This window comes from Gopherus evgoodei, chromosome 9 (assembly GCF_007399415.2).
Source record: "Gopherus evgoodei ecotype Sinaloan lineage chromosome 9, rGopEvg1_v1.p, whole genome shotgun sequence".
NCBI lineage: Eukaryota > Metazoa > Chordata > Testudines > Testudinidae > Gopherus > Gopherus evgoodei.
Window position 1 is genome coordinate 5,510,721 of NC_044330.1, and position 17,625 is coordinate 5,528,345.

General features: G+C 50.5%; 1 protein-coding gene across 3 annotated transcripts in view; it reads left to right on the plus strand.

The window, feature by feature from the left end:
* The first annotated feature begins 831 nt into the window (after positions 1 to 831).
* Positions 832 to 17,625, plus strand: part of MASP1 (mannan binding lectin serine peptidase 1) — a 70,825-nt gene continuing 54,031 nt past the window's right edge. The window contains exons 1-2 of one of the 3 annotated variants that reach the window (XM_030576174.1): positions 832 to 1,021; positions 4,047 to 4,272. In XM_030576174.1, coding sequence (XP_030432034.1) covers positions 1,017 to 1,021; positions 4,047 to 4,272 — 231 coding nt within the window. In that variant the 5' untranslated portion in view covers positions 832 to 1,016. The remainder of the gene's footprint in view (positions 1,022 to 4,046; positions 4,273 to 17,625) is intronic. The other 2 variants (XM_030576172.1, XM_030576173.1) reach the window with 2 other exon arrangements.

Genomic DNA, 17,625 nt, shown 5'->3' on the forward strand with positions numbered 1-17,625 from the left:
TTTACTCTGAAGCTCTCAAAGAGCATCTTGTCTGGCAGAGGAGTGGGTGCTTTGATTCCCTGCTGATGTCTCCTTGTTTGCACCCATATAGATTTTGTTCCCATTATGTGTTATAGGCAAGCCATTTTGTTCAGAGAAAGGGGGAAAGGAATCTATTTAGGGTAGGAAAGCATTCAAGGTTTTAGCTGTACCTTTTAGAGATCTGTCTGGATCAAAGGCCTGCATCCTTGAGCTTTAAGGGGCTCTAAATCCAGAACCAAACCCAGATCTGAATGTTGCTGTTAGCCCTAGAATGAGAATCGTGAACCCATCCCGTCCTGAGCTATGCAGGGGTTGGAAACCTGGATCTGAGACTAGATCTGACTGTGGTGATTACAGTCTTTCTCTGAAACCAGAGTGGAACCCCAAACTCTGAACAACTTTGGAGCTGTGGCAGGGAGAGGCTGAAATCTGGTCCCCAAAACCCATATCTGAATTCCAGCGCCCAGGCCCAAGCCTAATTTCAGTTATTTATGTTGGACAATTTTGTGTTTCATACATTCCCGGCTCGTCTTGTGCTGGTGTCTCTGCAGCGCACTCTGTTGAGAAGCAAATTTTAGCCATCTGGCACAGCAGCATGGAAAAAAAACGTACAACACAAACACACACACACACATGCCCTTGCAGATTTAGAGAGACAAAAACCTAGCTGAGCCCTGTGGCTTTTGTTGCAGTTCAGGAGACATCCCTGTGGAGTGAGAGGAGGGACTGTGAGAACCGCCTGGCTGAGCAAAGGACAGTTTCAGCACAGTCAGGTCTGTAGAACTGTAGCAGGCAGAGGAAGGCGTGACCTGCATGGAGAATGCCAGACAACTCCAGTCACACACACACACACACACACGCACACACACACACACACACACACACAAATCTGGGTTGAACAAAGATAAGGCAGACAGCGGAGCGTTTGGGACAAGACAGCCTATACCAAAAACACCCTCATTCGAAGCAGATCAGAAAACACCAACAGCAGCAAAATGAGGTAGGCACCCATTTGGGAAACTGACAAGGGGATTCCCTTACTATTTGGGCAGGGTTGGGGAGGGGATTTGCCTCTGGAAAATACTTTACTTTGATGATGGCTTTTTTTTTTTTGATTGCTTAGCCTGTGAGGCAAGCAGCAAATAAAACATTACCCATGTCTCAAATCCATGCCAGTGCTGGGATTGCGTGCCGGAGTCCCCGGGAATTCTAGCTTACTGAGGGACGACTCACCATGCAGGCTGGCTTTTTGGGGTTGCAAAGAAAGCGCGTGATATCATTGCCACTTAGTGCTTTATTTACACAGCGTTCGCTGGGATTCTGAAAAGTGTGAGTTTCAGCAGAGGCGTTACATACTGTACGTGTTTCTGTTTCTCTGTTCACACCAAAGTCATTTTTCTCCCTTTCCTGAGGATAAGACTTTCCTGGCATGGCAGAGAAGTTTGATCTTATTTTTCCTCCTCTGTTACCGAGAAAGCAAAGCAAAGACATAATAGGCCGAATCTTTAGCTAGTGCAAATTCGCATAGCTCCATCAAAGTCAAGGAGGCTTACACGGTTTACACCAGCTACAGATCTGGCCCCAAAGATGTATTTCAACCAGAAGAGAAACAGATTTTCCCTTCGCACATTTTTGTGGTTTCGAAGAAGCCATCAAAAAGTTGCATGTTAAAACTCACTTGCGTTGAGAGAAAAATTGATCCAAATTTCTCAGTTCTTGTTAACTTTCTCTACTTCTCCGCAAAAGCTGAGGAAAGTGACTGTGGTACATGAAAGCACTCCAGATAGCTACTGCCCTGCTTTTAAAAGGACTCCGTCAAGTTAAAAATAATTCATAGATATAGTTTTAATTTCTTCCCTGGCATGGCTAACTCAGACCCTCATCTTGCAAACATTTATGCAGGCTTTGTGCATACATAGTTCCGTTGGCTTTAATGGCTTCTGAACATCAAAGCCTGAGTGCCTAGTTTTTAAAACTGAAATAATAGTTTTAATGGATTTGACTTTTTACACAGTCTCTTTATTGATGCACTTTATTCACTTGGATAATGGAATTAAACTGCTTAAGTTCTGGTCAGTTTCAAGCACAGCAGAGGCAGAATGTCTTATGCCAAGCAGATCTCCTGTTTTCATTAGTTTTGTCAAAAAAACAAACTTAATTATATTCGATTTTTGTGCCAGAAAAATGCACACGCCTGGGCATCAGGATGGCTGGATTATCAGCATTAATTTCTTGGGACCTGAGACAGGTGTAGAATCCAAACTCTGTTGTCACTTTGGGCAAGTCACCTAGGCCCAGAACCAGCAGGACGCCTGAGAAATGGCTGCTCACTTCCATTGATCTCAGTAGAAATTAGGAGCCTGCCTGCCTTTGAGGATCTGGGCCTTAACCTCTCTGGGCCTCAGTTTCCCCATCTGTAAAATGGGGATAATACCTATCCTCCCACAAGAAAGAAAGAAAGAAAGAAAGAAAGAAAGAAAGAAAGAAAGAAAGAAAGAAAGACTCACAACAGAAAAGAGGGAAATAGATAAAAAATTAACTTTAGCCTCTCCTTATATAACATACACAATATGTCTGTTGCAGTGCAGTTATGGAGATATATAGGCTTGGAGAGTCAGCGCTGGTCTACACTGGGAACTTACATTGGTCTAGCTACATCTCTCAGGAACATGAGAAATCCACACCTCTGAGAGACGTAGTTATGTCCATCTAACCCCCTGTGTAGACAGCACTAGGTCAACCTAGTGCCTGCCTCTGAGAGAGGTGGATTATCCATGCTCGTGAAAGAACCCATCCCATCAAGGTAGGTAGTGGCTACAAGCCCTCAATGATCCAAGTTTAGTGAGATGAGGGTAAGTAATAATAATAAGGTTTAGCTGTTATAGACCTGATTCTTTCATTAAGCCTATTTAGAAAGCTCCATTATTTTATTAAACTTTTGCATGTTTATTCTTCCATTAAATTAAAATGTCCTGAACAAAGCAGCATTAATTGCTGTCTGTTCCTAAGAAAGTGTTAGGTACCCTGGGTTTGCGAGGAGGCTGTGTGCACAGACAGGAAATATTAAGCCCTAGATTGCACCTTGCACTGTATCTTTCAGACACTTGATTCCTTATTATCTGAGTCAGCACTGACACCCCTCCTCCTCCCAACATGGGGATAGAGGACGCTGTGCTGCTTGTGAGCTGGGTGAGTCATCGGCGAGGTGAGATGAGGTCCAAACCTCTTGGGTTCCTTAACAATCCTAAACATTTCTCATCAGAGTCAGATTATTCACCCCAGTATCTCACCAAATTCCCGTTTGGAGTCATTACAATCTTCCTAAGGAAATCCCCCTATGGGGGAGCCATTCCTGGTTTCATAGAGTTCAAGGCCAGAAGGTACCATCAGGTCATCTTGTCTCACCTCCTACCCAGGAAAGACTGTTAAATTCCACCCGGTTACCCCTATCTTAATCTCAAAGGGCAAGTCAACCTTTCCAGTGCCATTGGCTGGATGCTAGTTGTGCAAGGCACCACCATGGGCCACATACAGAAATGTGTGTTCTACAAAATGGCGGCCTTCATGAGGCATGACCTTGCACGTACAGTGAATGGGAGGTCGCGCCGCTCAGGGATACCATTTTGTAAAGCAGGTCTGCTGAGGGGGCAGACATGTTCAGGGGCTGGTGGAATCATCCCCTGGGCCCGATCTGGCCCATGGGCTGCCAGTTGGACTACCACAGGAGACTAAAATGCATGCCACAAGGAGGGAACAGGAGAGACCGGGTGGCTAAGGCCCCTGCACTGGCAGGGAATTGTTAAGTGAGACATGCCCAGGTGATTTGAGCAGGTGAACCACATCCCATGCTGCATAGGAAAGTGAAAAGAAACTCCATGCTTGCCATCCTGAAGCCATAGTGTACCGGTCCCGGACACTTTTCAGAGTAGAACCACCCTGGAACGCGGGACAAACCAAGTAGATTGTGTCCTCGATGGGTTTCAGCTTGGGGAAACATTCATCTGATCTTCATGCGTGTTTTGCAGGTATCTTCTGGCCTGGTCCCTTTGTGCCTTCCTATTTGGTAGTACAGCTGCCATTGAGTTGACGGACATGTTTGGGGAGATCCAGTCCCCTAACTTCCCAGATTCCTACCCCAGTGACTCGGAAGTGACTTGGAATATTTCTGTGCCGGATGGATTTAGAATCAAACTCTACTTCATGCATTTTGACCTGGAATCGTCCTACCTCTGTGAATATGATTACGTGAAGGTGAGATGCTCGAACTGCTCTATGCCATTGCTGTAGTGTGTCAAACCAAGAGCCAGGAGGGCATGCGGGTTGGCCATGTCGGAGAGCTGAGTGTAGCAGCAGCATGGGCGAGGAGCTTTCTTCATTCACAGGGCACAAGCGTTGCCTTTCCAAGTAGGAAACTAAGAGAAAGTTGAGTTGACACTTGTCAGCCAATGGCAATAGGGACCAAGGCAGATCAGGTGATGTTCTTTATCGGCAAACGGATATGTTGTGAGCAGGGACAGGCAGGATGCTCAGATACAGGGCTTAGACCCAAAGTGTGAACCTGAACCCAAATGCCAGCACACCGTGATGCCCACTAACCTGTGGTGGCAAATGTGCCAGGATCATGGCAGGTGGCCAAGATAATACAGGGATGATGCCAAGGCCGGGACCATGCATAGAAGATACCTTTAATTTAGAAAGGCTTTTTCAGGTGCTGTGCCTCACATCTTGAATGCTAAGTGATCCTTGCAGGCTCCGCCTTACCCTCTAGTGAAGAAGAATCCTGTATCCAACTCAAACTGTATCCAGTTCAAGTTATTAGCTATGGGCTTGGGCTGCTAAGTCTGGATCTGGTCCCAGACTTCCCAAAGGTCGTTAGACCCAAAGGTTTTGTCGGGTCCATTATAGGAGCAGGGATTGGCTGTTAAAGTTTGTATCCAGACTTCCAGGCTGTCTTTTACAGTCACCAACTGTGACGAACTGGGAAAGTTCTTAATGTTTTCTCTGAATACTGTGTTGGTTCCTCAGTGTCCCCATGGCAGTTCTTAAGTATCTGGCAGAGCAATGGCCAGTGCACCTAAATGCCTGACACTCTGTCTCTTAGCAACTGATGGCCTGGGCCCCTCCCCTGCAAAGGTGCCAGCTGAAGTTGTTGGAGACAAAGGCCCGGGAAAGGGGCTGAGCAGAGAGGAGGGGCTGGGAGGGGTTGTTAGTCTGGAGCTGGCTGGGGTCAAGGGTGGAAGGGAGACCTGGGGGGTCTGGCTCACTGGCCCCCAGAATGGACCCAGCCGAGGGGTCCGGTTCGCTGTATCTACAAGCTCTGTTTTAGACCCTGTTCCTGTCATCGAATAAACCTCTGTTTTACTGGCTGGCTGAGAGTCACGTCTGACTGCAAAGTGGGGGTGCAGAACCCGGTGGCTTCCCCAGGACCCCGCTGGGGTGGACTCGCTGTGGGAAGCGCACGGAGGGGCAGAGGATGCTGAATGCTCCAAGGAGAGACCCAGGAGGTGAAGCCGTGTGAGCTTCTTGCCCTGAACAAGTCTGCTCCAAGGGAGAGGAGGCTCCCCAAAGTCCTGCCTGGCTTTGTGGGGAGCAGTTCCAGAGCATCGCCCGGTGACTCCGTGACAACTAATGGGAAGTTCGAACCCACCAAGGTTCCCATGGATGCCCCAGCATCTCTACCATCCCTTGGTGTGAGTTACACCAGGACAGTCCAGTCTTACGCCCTCCCTTAGGTCGGGTGTGCTTGATGGCACTTGCAGGCCGCATGTGGGAAGGTTTATGCGGCTTGAACCCTTTTGCTACCCCAATACCCCTGGGATTCACACTGGGACGGGGTCTTCTCCCAGCACGCTGGGCTGCAATTCAGGCTCTCTTGGTTAAGAGCCCCCATCTTGGCCTTGGCCAGCTCTGGGCTTGGGAAGCCGCTTCCCACTTTGTGGCCCAGACACAACACCTCTGCCGTCACCCCTTGGACTTTTCAGCTTTTACCGTCAGTCCCACCTCCTTGAGGCAGCCCAGCCCCCTCTTCACCTGGGACACCTGTTCCTCCCAGGTCTGGCTAAAGATGCACATGTTATCAGTGTCTGCCAGGGCCAAGTTCTCCATCCCTCTCAGCTTGTCTAGAATCTCCCCCGGCCTAGCCATGGGGTCGGCATCGGACGCTGTGATGGCTTTAAGCTTCTGAGAGCCCCCATAAAACCAGATCATCCTGTCTCGCTTGGGGATCAGCCCCACGGGTGAGGCCCATGGACTGTAAAATGGCTGGATCCCATCTAAAGCCAGCAGGTCCTTGACCTCTCTCTCCAGGTTCTGGGCTGCTTTCCCAGTGACTCTGAATGGGGAACACCTGATGGGGAGATTGGCTCCCATCTCAGGGAAGAGATCCCCCCGGGGGTCTTCCCCCTTCTTCATCCAATCCTCCCTCTTCAGGTTCAGGGGTCCTCTCACTCTCCTCCCATCCAGCAGCTCGAAAGGGAAGAACCCTGTGGATTCCTGGGGCACCACCAGCTGCCTCCCGATTCCCCCCAGTTCTACTTCCCCTTGAAGAGCCCATTCCCGGTACAGGAATCCCTTCTCCTGCAGGACTCTGTCCCTGCAGCCTTCCCCAAGGAGGTTTGCAGTGCTGTGGCCAGCAAGTTCCCTCAGCTTCTCCAAGGAGGGATCCCTCTGCAGCTCGGTCTGGGATTCAGCAGCTGGGGCAGGGAGTGGGACCTGCTCCCTCTCGCTGGCTGGACCTGGGGTCACAGCCCCCCTGAGCCCTGTCCCTGGTAGCTCCCTCCCTGCTGTGTAATCACTTCCCAGCAGCACGTCTGGACCAGGCAAACCTGTTTGGCAGCTGACCTGCCCTGCCTGGGTGTCCCTGCACTCAGCTGGGGTCTCAGCTCCCCCCGTGTTCAGCGCTGCCCTTGCTGTCCCAATGGGGACAGGCAGCGAGCTCTCTGCTCTGGTCCCAGCATCAGAGCCAGCGTGAGCCCCCTCTCCGGTGTGCAGGGGAGCGGGGAGCATCTCTCCCTCCCACTCAGCCCCAGGGGGCTGGTTATAGGTAGGCAGGTATCCTGAGCCCAGCAGCCCCTCCCCCCTGCCAGCCAGGTTATTTGCATTTTCACTGACCATTTCCATCCTAGCCAATTGGTTCCCTGGATTTGAATTCAAACCCTCGGCCATTACAGGAGCGGGGCCTGGATCCTGTCCCATGGGGAGACAGTCACCCCGCAACAGGGCCTCCCAGCCGATATCCTGGAGAACCCCAACTACCAGCCAGCCCGACCCCTTCTGGGTCTGCACAGGGATCTGGGCCATAGGCAGGGCGAGGGGCTTCACCCCAGGGAACTTCACCCAGGTCCCACAGTCCCTCAGCATCTGGGGCTGCACCACCACAGTTCTCTCTGTCCCAGGGTCTCGCCCTCGCAGGCGTGTTTCCCCACTGACCCCTGGGCAACCCCCTATGTCTCTCTGCTCCACCATCACCAGTCCACGCTGCTGCTGCTTCTCCTGCAGCTTTTCCTCGGGCTCTTGCTCTCTCTCACGGTCCTCTCGCTCTCTCGGGCTCTGCTCCCATCCCATCCGTCTCCAATCTCCTGATGGGGAACCCAATCATGAAGACCCTCGTCTGATTGGGGACCAGACTCCCGGGGATGCCTGGCTGATGCTCCAGCTGCTCTCAGATCCTCTTGTAGCCCCATCTGGGCCAGGAATCTGCTCCTCAGAGCGGTGCTTCTCCTTCAACTGCACGATTAACTGTGCCTTGGTGAATTTCCCCATGCGTAACCCTCTCTTTGTGCACAGGATCACAATGTCCTTCTCAAGGAGATGGTGATAGGCCATCACTTCATCGTTCCCAAGTGGCTCTGGACTCACAGGCCTGTGTGCTCTTGGCTCCCCCATGGTTTCCAGGAAGAACCCCGGGTGTGCCAACCCTTCTCGTGATCACCACCTCTTTGCCAGGGTCGAGCTGCAGACTCCTCCGCCCCTGGGACTGCTCCTGCAATCCCCTGGGGAACCCTGCTACTGCAAAAATCCTTCTCTCTCCCAGGGTCGAGCGGCAAGCTCCTCCGCCCCTGAGACTGCTCACTGCAGTCCTCAGGGGGACCCCGTTACTCCAACAGTCCTTCTCGCTGGTCACACACTCCCAGAGGTTAACTGCCCCCTGAAACCGTCCCACTCTGAGCCTTCAGCACGCCTGGTCCTCATTATCCCTCCTTTGTTTTACTGCTCCCCAGTCACTTACTGCAAGCAGCGCCATTCACGGGGTGCAGTACGTCCCGACGCTGCCACCAGTTGTCACGGAGTCACCGGGCGATGCTCTGGAACTGCTCCCCACCAAGCCAGGCAGGACTTTGGGGAGCCTCCTCTCCCTTGGAGCAGACTTGTTCAGGGCAAGAAGCTCACACAGCTTCACCTCCTGGGTCTCTCCTTGGAGCATTCAGCATCCTCTGCCCCTCCGTGCGCTTCCCACAGCGAGTCCACCCCAGCGGGGTCCTGGGGAAGCCACCGGGTTCTGCACCCCCACTTTGCAGTCAGACGTGACTCTCAGCCAGCCAGTAAAACAGAGGTTTATTCGATGACAGGAACAGGGTCTAAAACAGAGCTTGTAGATACAGCGAACCGGACCCCTCGGCTGGGTCCATTCTGGGGGGCAGTGAGCCAGACCCCCCAGGTCTCCCTTCCACCCTTGACCCCAGCCAGCTCCAGACTAACAACCCCTCCCAGCCCCTCCTCTCTGCTCAGCCCCTTTCCCGGGCCAGGAGGTCACCTGATCCCTTTGTCTCCAACACCTTCAGCTGGCACCTTTGCAGGGGAGGGGCCCAGGCCATCAGTTGCTAAGAGACAGAGTGTCAGGCATTTAGGTGCACTGGCCATTGCTCTGCCAGATACTTAAGAACTGCCATGGGGACACTGAGGCACCAATACAGTATTCAGAGAAAACATTAAGAACTTTCCCAGTTCGTCACACCAACATTGTAGGTAGGACTTTCTGGTTGACATCCCTCCGTGGGAGCTGTAGCAACCCTGAGCAGTCCAAGACTTCAGGCTGACACCTCCTCTGAAAGATAGCATCTGCAGCCACATCACATTTCCTTACTACCATCCTGGGGCAAACAGAGCCATGCTGCCACGGAGCGCCACCTACTGGAGCAGCCAGTACAGACAAGGCAATACGTCGGGCATTAGCTCCCCATTTCTGTGCTGACCCTGGCCTATAGGACTGGACATAGGTTATCATTACCAAAGGTTGTCAGTAGAGACGAGTCCAGATCCAACCTCCAGTTCCAAACCCACTGATCACTGAGATGGGAGGAGCGTGGATCTGTAGCTGACTTTAACGCCTTAGCCCCCATCTCTCGTTTCCAGCTCATTTCGAATTCTGCTTTGAGAAAACAAAACAAAAACGCTGGTATTTGATTTGCCCTGAGTTAGTTGTTGTTTGAACTGCTCCATCGTGCTGGCACTGCTTCCCTTACTAACAGCACTTGCAGCTATTTGATTAGTCCTTTCTGCTTTTCCTGGCTCTCCTCCAAGAACAAGGGTCACAGACACATACATTGATATATAACTTTACAAAAAAGCAATGAGCTTGAAGATAGAATTCACTGGAAACTCCCCAATTCCAAGCATTACCCTTCACTCCCTCCCCCCAACCCTCACGTTCTTGTCATAGCAATCCCTTTTATTCGCACCTGGTGCCATTTGGCAGCAGAACTCTTCTTGCTCCTGGGTTTCCATAAGAAGCTGGTATTTTTCACAAGGATTTAAATCTCAGCTGTATAAATTTGCTCCAGGCTGAAATTTAGCCTGCAAAGCCTCAGCCAGGGAATTACAATCTTTATGTGAAACGCTCAGAAACATCCATCTGGCTGTTTTGACGGTGACCTGAAAACTATCCATATGTATTTACATGAAATAATTACAAAGTTATGAATCAAGTGACCTGGCTAGAAAAAGTCAGGAGAGCGTCCAAGTGGCTGTGCGAATCTATGGAGATTTCCATCCCTGGTTCATCTCCCAAGCTTTTATTAATATTGGCAGATTTTATGAAGGGGGCATATGCTTTAAAGGCCCATCGAATGGGAGACTCTCCATTGATTTTGATGGATTCTGGACCAGCCAAAAAGGCGCTGTTCAATGCGCTCTACAGCATCACCACTGCACAAACACCTGGGCTAATCCATTGTGACCATTATTGTAACACAGAAGAAAATCCTGGCTCGGGACAGGAAGAGGAAAGGTCATGTGGTGCGTCGGCCATTTGCCTCTGTTTCCCAGAAGTCAACACAACTGAGGCCAAGAGTCATATCAGCCAAAGCCTCCTGATTGACAGCTGCTGAATTCAAGGCAAAGGATGAATCACCTCTGAGCCAATCAGAGAATATGTCCAAATCTCTGCTTCCTGTCTGGCTCGTCAGAGGTGAATAACAACTTTCCTGGAGCTCTAAATCCATTCCTGGTTTAAATTAATTGTTGTCAAAACAATAAAGACAACTTGCTCCTCACAAGGAATTGGCAAATTAGATTAGTCAAGGGCATGAAGAATTCCTCCTACAGAGAGATTGAAACGATTGGGCTTGTTCCCCTTAGAACAGAGACATATAAGAGGGGCCAGGAGAAAAGTACGAGAAATTACGCACACTCAAAACAACATGAAAGGAACATTCAGGCAGCAATCTCAAGCACTCAGAAGCTAGGAGATACCAGAATGAAGGTCTCCAGTGCAATCTTAATCCGGCCCCCTTGTACGTACACATTATGAAACCATCTTTAATGTATGAGCACGTACGATTTTTTCCAGAGGAGCCCTGCCTTAATCAGTGCCCGGGATGGATGGTGCTCACTCAATATTTTCTTTTATCCTCATTGTTCAACGGGTGGTCCCAGCCCTTATTTACTGGTCCCCGTTCCAACTCTGCTCTGAAGACAGAATAATTAATTTCCTTGTGGGTTTTTCCAGGGTGCTTATATCAAAGGGCTTCACAGACATTAATGGGTTTGTTCTTCCAGCCTGCCTATGAGGTAAGGGCAGTGCTATATCCCCTTTTTACAGGTGGGGAACTGTGGTGCACAGAGCCATTAAGGTCACAGGTGTTCACTGATTTAGGGTGGCCGATTTGAGCCCCCTAGGGCCAGCATGAATCTGTCCCTTCTCTTCCAGCCGGCCCCTGCTTTTTCGCTGCACAACTTCCAGCTTCTGCAACAGATGAGGCAGAGATCCTACGAACAACAGTCTCCTTCCCTACAAAACTCTGATTCACCCCAGGTCTGTCCTGTCCCAAACTCTCTCCTCCCACACTCCCCCAGCTCTGCCTCTTGTCCCCCCTGCATTCGAGTCAGACAGCTTCCTCCACCACACTAGATTAATCACAGCGTAAGGCCTAGGTACTGCTCAGTGGGAATGAGGTTAATGGAACGTGATCCTTCTGGGAAAATCTGGCTCAGTTCCAGGTGAACCAGTGCTGATCGGGGTGGTTTTGTGCATGGTTCCACCTGAGACTTAGGCCTGCTCTACACTACGGGGGGATCGATCTAAGTTACACAACTTCAGCTACGTGAATAACATAGCTGAAGTCGATGTACTTAGATCTATTTACCACACTACGCGATGGCGACAGGAAAGTGTCTCCCGTCAACTCCACTTGCACTTCTCATTCAGGTGAAGAACAGGAGTCGATGGGAGAGCGATCTGCGGTCGATGCATCAATCGCCACCCATTGGGCCTCCGGTACATATAGACAATCCCTAAATGAAATGCCTCAGCTTTGGTGGAATTTCTCACCTCGCTCAGACCCAGCACTTCCAAGTGGAGCACCCAGGGATGTGACTCTGAAATAACAATAGGTTGGCATGATGGCTTGCAAACCAGACTGAGCAGCTTCACACAGCTCAGGGTAATAGAACTGGAGGCAGGGCAGCTTGAGATTCACCGGAAGGAGAGTGAATGATATTCATTGTTTATGTCACCTCAGGGCACTTTATGGGCAAATTGGGAAGAAACAGCCTCATCCCCAAGGAGCTTACTGTGCTGGGTTGAGGTTTTCAGATCTAACTCGGGGATCTAGACACACAACTTCCATTTCTTTCAAGGGAGGGATTCTGCCAAAAGCCCCTACCTGGATTAGAAAATTTCACCCTAAGGCCGTATTCCTGCAGTTTTATGCACGCAACAGGGATCTCTGTGGTAGGAGTCAGCACGGTGGATTTAATAGCAGGATCAGGGCTGAGGTTAGATGTTCCTGACTTCAATTTTAATGTGGTAATTTCTTTATTATAATTAAGAGTCAACCATTTGAATGAGTCGATTGCATCACACTTTGCACCTCACGAGCCTATGTAACCCACATCCTCCCTTCCCCGGTCTTTGCATCGGCAGTGATTCAGGAAATCACTTAAGCTTGTACCTAAGGCCCATCGATATCAGTGAGATTTTAGCATGTGCTTAAGTACTTTCTGGAATTAGGGGCTCAGTTTGCAACCCCCATGTGTTGCACATTGTGTAAATGTAAACAGGGCAAGGAGAGTCTCTGAGGGCTTGTCTAGCTATTCTGGAATTGCTTCCCATGTGAACACTCTAGTCCGGAATAAAAATCACTCTGGATTGGGAATAACTAGTGCACTTGCCAAATTTATTCTGCAAGAGCTATTCTGGTCAATCTCCCCATGTAGACAAGTCCATACTGTTTGTTCATGCAGCACCCAGGGCCGGCGCTACCATTTAGGCAGTGTAGGCAATCGCCCAGGGAGCCAGGATTATTCAGGGGGCAGCATTTTGCCGGGGTGGATGGCAGGCAGCTCCGGTTGACCTGCCGCAGTCATGCCTGCGGACGGTCAGCTGCTCGCGCGGCCCCAGTGGACCGCCCGCAGGCATGCCTGCGGCAGCTTCACCAGAGCCACAGACCAACGGACCCTCCGCAGGAATGCCTGCGGCAGCTCCACCGGAGCCGCGGGGAGTGGCGAAATGGCCGTGCGCCTAGGGCGCGAAAAACCCTAGCGCCGGTCCTGGCAGCACCCAACACAATGGAGCTCTGAACTTCTGGGTGGTGCTGTCACACTGACCGACACAGAGGAGGGCGTGACTGTAAGATAAAGTCAGGAGACTTTTCATTGTTGAGATCAGGCCTGTCTCAAGTGGCTGCAGATTTTGCATTCACAACTAGATGCAGAGGCAAGAGAGGCTGATTATCCAGAAAAGGCCAAGCCAAAGAAGAGAGCTTGTAGGAGCAGCTGGAGGAAAAAAACAAGGTGGTTAATCACATTGGATCAGGGAAGCTGCTCAACAGGGGGCATCATGAAAGAAGCCAGTATTTACGTTAATCCCATTGCACTGTGATACTGACATGATTCCCCTAAGGCCTGCTGCTGCATTCAGGGCATGGGATGCAAAGGCTCAGCCTCGTGCTGTTTGAGGCACTGCGCTACAGGCTCCAGGTTTGCTGTCCCTAGCCCACAAGGAGTGGAAGGAACTGGTGGAGACCCTGCTTTTGAGAGATGTCTCCAGTGAAGTATATTGCAAGGCCACAGACCGGGCTGGACTGTGGAAAGGCCAAATGGTGCCCTAGTTGGTTGCTTGATTTTAGAAGTGTGTATAACACTGCAGAATGGATACATCTTGTGCCACGCTCAAGCCACACGCTGCCCTCCTGACAGCATCAGTGAGTGCCCCTGTCCTGGGCACATTTTTCACATTTCCACGGGACTGCCAGTGGCGGCTCCAGGCACTAGCGCTCCAAGCGTGTGCCTGGGGCGGCAAGCCATGGGGGCCACCCTGGGGGTCCCTGAAAGGGCGGCAGGCAGGCAGCCTTCGGTAAGATAGAGTTGCTCTGTCTTTATTACTGGCTCCAGGCGTGTACATCTTTGCTTTCATCCCACTCTCCATTCCTGCCAGCCTGGGCTTACAACGAGCACAGCTCAGCCAGTCCAGAGAACCTGGGGTTGTAGCGAGAGTGAGACCCTAGCAATAGACAGAGGTTTTTTTAAAATGTTTTCTAAACGATGGGCCAAGTGAACTGCTGGTGAAATGGAATTGTGTCCATCTACATTAGTGATGAATTTGTCCCTAGCTGCCTAATTTGTATGTGCACATTTGCATGCTCAAGTGCCTATAAGTTCCAGCTTAGCACAATCACACGCATATTTTCAGGACAATTTAGAAAACGTAGCCCACAAGATGTATGTGCACCTAGACTCATCATTCAGACCATCTGCTGGGCTAATGTGACCGCTGTGATAGTCAGGGAACTCCAGATTTAACAGCATGAGTGTCAAGAGGAGGCACAAGGGGTAGTTCTCTGAAAACCTCTGTTCAACGTGCAGTGGCAGGTAAAAACGCAAACAGAATGTTAGGAACCAATCGGAAAGGGATAGATAAGACAGAAAATATCATAATGTCGCTACATAAATCCCTGGTACGCCCACATCCTGAATACTGCCTGCAGCTCTGGTCACTCCCATCTCAGAAAAGATTTATTAGAATTGCAACACGTACAGAGAAGGGCAACAACAATGCTCAGGAGTAGGGAACAGCTTCCTTATGAGAGAGATTAAAAAGACTGGGACTGTTCACCTTAGAAAAGAGATGACTAAGGGTGGTGGGGTATGATAGAGGTCTATAAAATCATGACTGGTGCGGAGAAAAGTGAGCAGGGAGGTGTTATTTACCCCTTCATATAACCCAAGTACTAGGGATGGATCACTCAATAATTGCCCTGTTCTGTTCATTCCCTCTGAAGCACCTGGCACCAGCCACTGTCGGAAGACAGGATATTGAGCTAGATGGACCATTGGTCTGACCCAATATGGTCGCTCTTATGTTCTTATGTCAGTGACTGGGATGTGGGTGGTCATGCCCAGTGGCTAGAGCAGGAGTCAGGAGTTGGAGCCCAGGCTCAGAGCTGTAGTGAGAGGCCAGAAGCCAGGGATTGGAGCCGAGGGTCAGCCTGGAGTCAGGAAAAGCAGGAGCAGAGATGGGTTCAGGGCAGAGGCAAGGAAAAAGCAGGCCCAGGAGCTATCACAACTGTGAGCAAATGCATTAAGCAGCTGCTAAACACTTCCTAACTCTAAGGGTAGTTAAGCACTGGAACAGGTGACCCAGGAAAGCTGTAGAATCCCCATTATTGGAGGCTTTCAGGAACAGGCTGGACAAACACCTGTCAGGGATGGTCTAGGTATGCTTGGTCATGCCTCAGTGCTGGGGACTGAATGAGACGATCTCTCGAGGTCCCTTCCAGCCCGACATTTCTAAGTTTCTGTGGAAAGAGACACAAACATTGAGACGGAATCTGAAACCCTTCCAGGCAATGGCATTTTCTCTCAAGACAAGTCCCATGTACTCAACGTAAGAGCCGCAGAACCGGGCTCGCAGAAAAGAGCAGCGTCCTCACTGAAGGTATCTGCGACTCTTTATCTGCAATGGACTCCATCCCCTCCAGCCCATGGCGCGGTGACAGACCTCTGGCAGTAAAATAAACAGCAAGGTCGCCCTCCCCAGTTAATATTTGTTGCTGCTGCTGAGGACTGTATACTTTTTCATAGATCATTTACATCCAGAGAGCCGACTGGTAATTAAATCTTGGCTGTTTGTTTGGAGTGTCCCTGTCCAGGGTCATTATGTCAACATTTTCACTAGAGAAGATATGTCTCTTCGGGAAACATCAAATTACAGCGGAGAAATTCACTGCAAGAATACGCTAAACTTAATTCTGCTTTAAAAAACAGCGACATTCTCTCTATTGCGTGTTAAATCCTCTTAAAAGTTGGACAACAAAATGCCATCAGCTTTTACTATCTTCTCCAATTCAGTCAATCTCAGGTCCGTAGTTCAAAGCCATTTGCACCCAGATCCATCCGGAGGGTAATGATTTATGAGCATACCATGGCATTTCCTCTTGGACAATTGCTGAGGGGACCAGAAGAAATGAGGTCTCCCTGGGCACACACTGAAGCAAGAGATGCAGCCCCTGCTCCATCAGATTTCATATTCAAGGCCAAATCCTCAGCTCGTTTCAATCACCATAGTTCTGTTTTGTTGAGCACTGAGACCCGCCCTTCGTATGGCACTGGCAGAAGGATAAACAGGGCAATGACACCTTGGAGATTGTTTTGAAATCCCCAAGTTAATGGAATTTCGTAAGCTCCAAATGGAATTTGGTCTTTCCGCTCAGCACTGGAAATATCTGCAGCAGTATAACAGCACAAAGCAGGCAGTCAAGAATCGCAGCCATCACCGCTTCCTTTGCCCTCCCAGGAATGCGCTAATTGGACTGAGGAGAGCAAAACATACCACTTGTAATGTATATAAATGGGTCATTAGGCAGAGCAATCCCAGGGCAGGGCTGAAGGCCCTCAGGGAACATGACAGCAGGCGGGGAGATACCGACAGATTGGAGAGGGATATTCAGTAGCATCTGCAGAGCTTCTCTGCTTTTAACGTGTACAGCCTTCTCGTGAAATAAGCCACATGTTATGTGGGATCCTCACAACATTACCAAAGATTATTCTGAATATTAGAGATGAGGCCAAGTGGGGACATGAGACCCAAGCCCCCTCCGTCTCGGCAGAAAGTCAGATCTGAAGGATGTAGGAGAGGTTCTCCTCTGCATCAGGAGCAGAACAGCCGATCTACACCCCTGGAAACTTTGAGGAAAATTGGGGCTCAGAACCGCTGGCGGAGACCTATCTTCATTCATCATTTAAATCTGGCGGTTGGGAGCGGAGGTGTTGAGCTGACATTTCAGCTGGTGTTCTCGTCTCCTTGTGGGAGGGAGTTCCCCAGGCTACATCCAGCTCCTAGGAAGGTTCCTGTCTCCGACAAGTGTGACCCTCCCCCTGTCGGTGGACAGATTCATTGTTCCAGTATAATGGAGCTGTGGGGGGAGATCACAGTTGCAGAGGGGATGGTGTCTCCCAGGTAGCTGCGGTCAGTCCCACAGATGGCTTTGAGTACTGGGGCAGAGGCCAAGTGAGGCAGAGAAGAGCACTCAGGTGGTGCCTTCACAGTGTCAGCAAGCAGATGGGCTGCTGCATTTTGTACCAGCCGGAGCGTTTTCCGGGAGCTTTCATTCTCCATATGCTGCCTCTGCCTGCATGCAGATGGCTTTCTGCCTTGTGCGGCGGGCCCCGTTTGCAGCTGGCGGTTGCTTGGATCAGGCGGACACCAGGGCCAGCAGAGAACTGCTGACAGTATGTGAGATGATATATGCGCTGGTGCTGTGAGCATGGAGTCTCTGCCTGGAGTCTGGGTTAAATCTAGCCAGGGTTGTAGATCGGCTCCACCTTTACATATTTGTCCTTCATTTAATCCGAAATCTAAAACTGTTACGGTCCAAATGCTGCCCCCTGTCTCTGTGGGCTCTGGCAGAAAGGTGGAGGCCTACGTCGCCGGTGAGCCAAGAGCCAGGGTCCCACAGACAGGGGCGCCCTGCAACCCGGGATTTGGAGGGGAGGAGCTAGGCCCAGGCTCAAAGAAGTGAGGCTGGGCCAGGGGAGCACCACAGTGAAATCCTCCCGCCCAGGAAACAGGATGGCACGAGTCCCCAGGGCTGCCGCTGCCTTGAGGCAACAGAAATGGCCAGGCAGAGATGTCAGGGGAAAGGGTGCCACGCCAAGCTCGCCACCCAG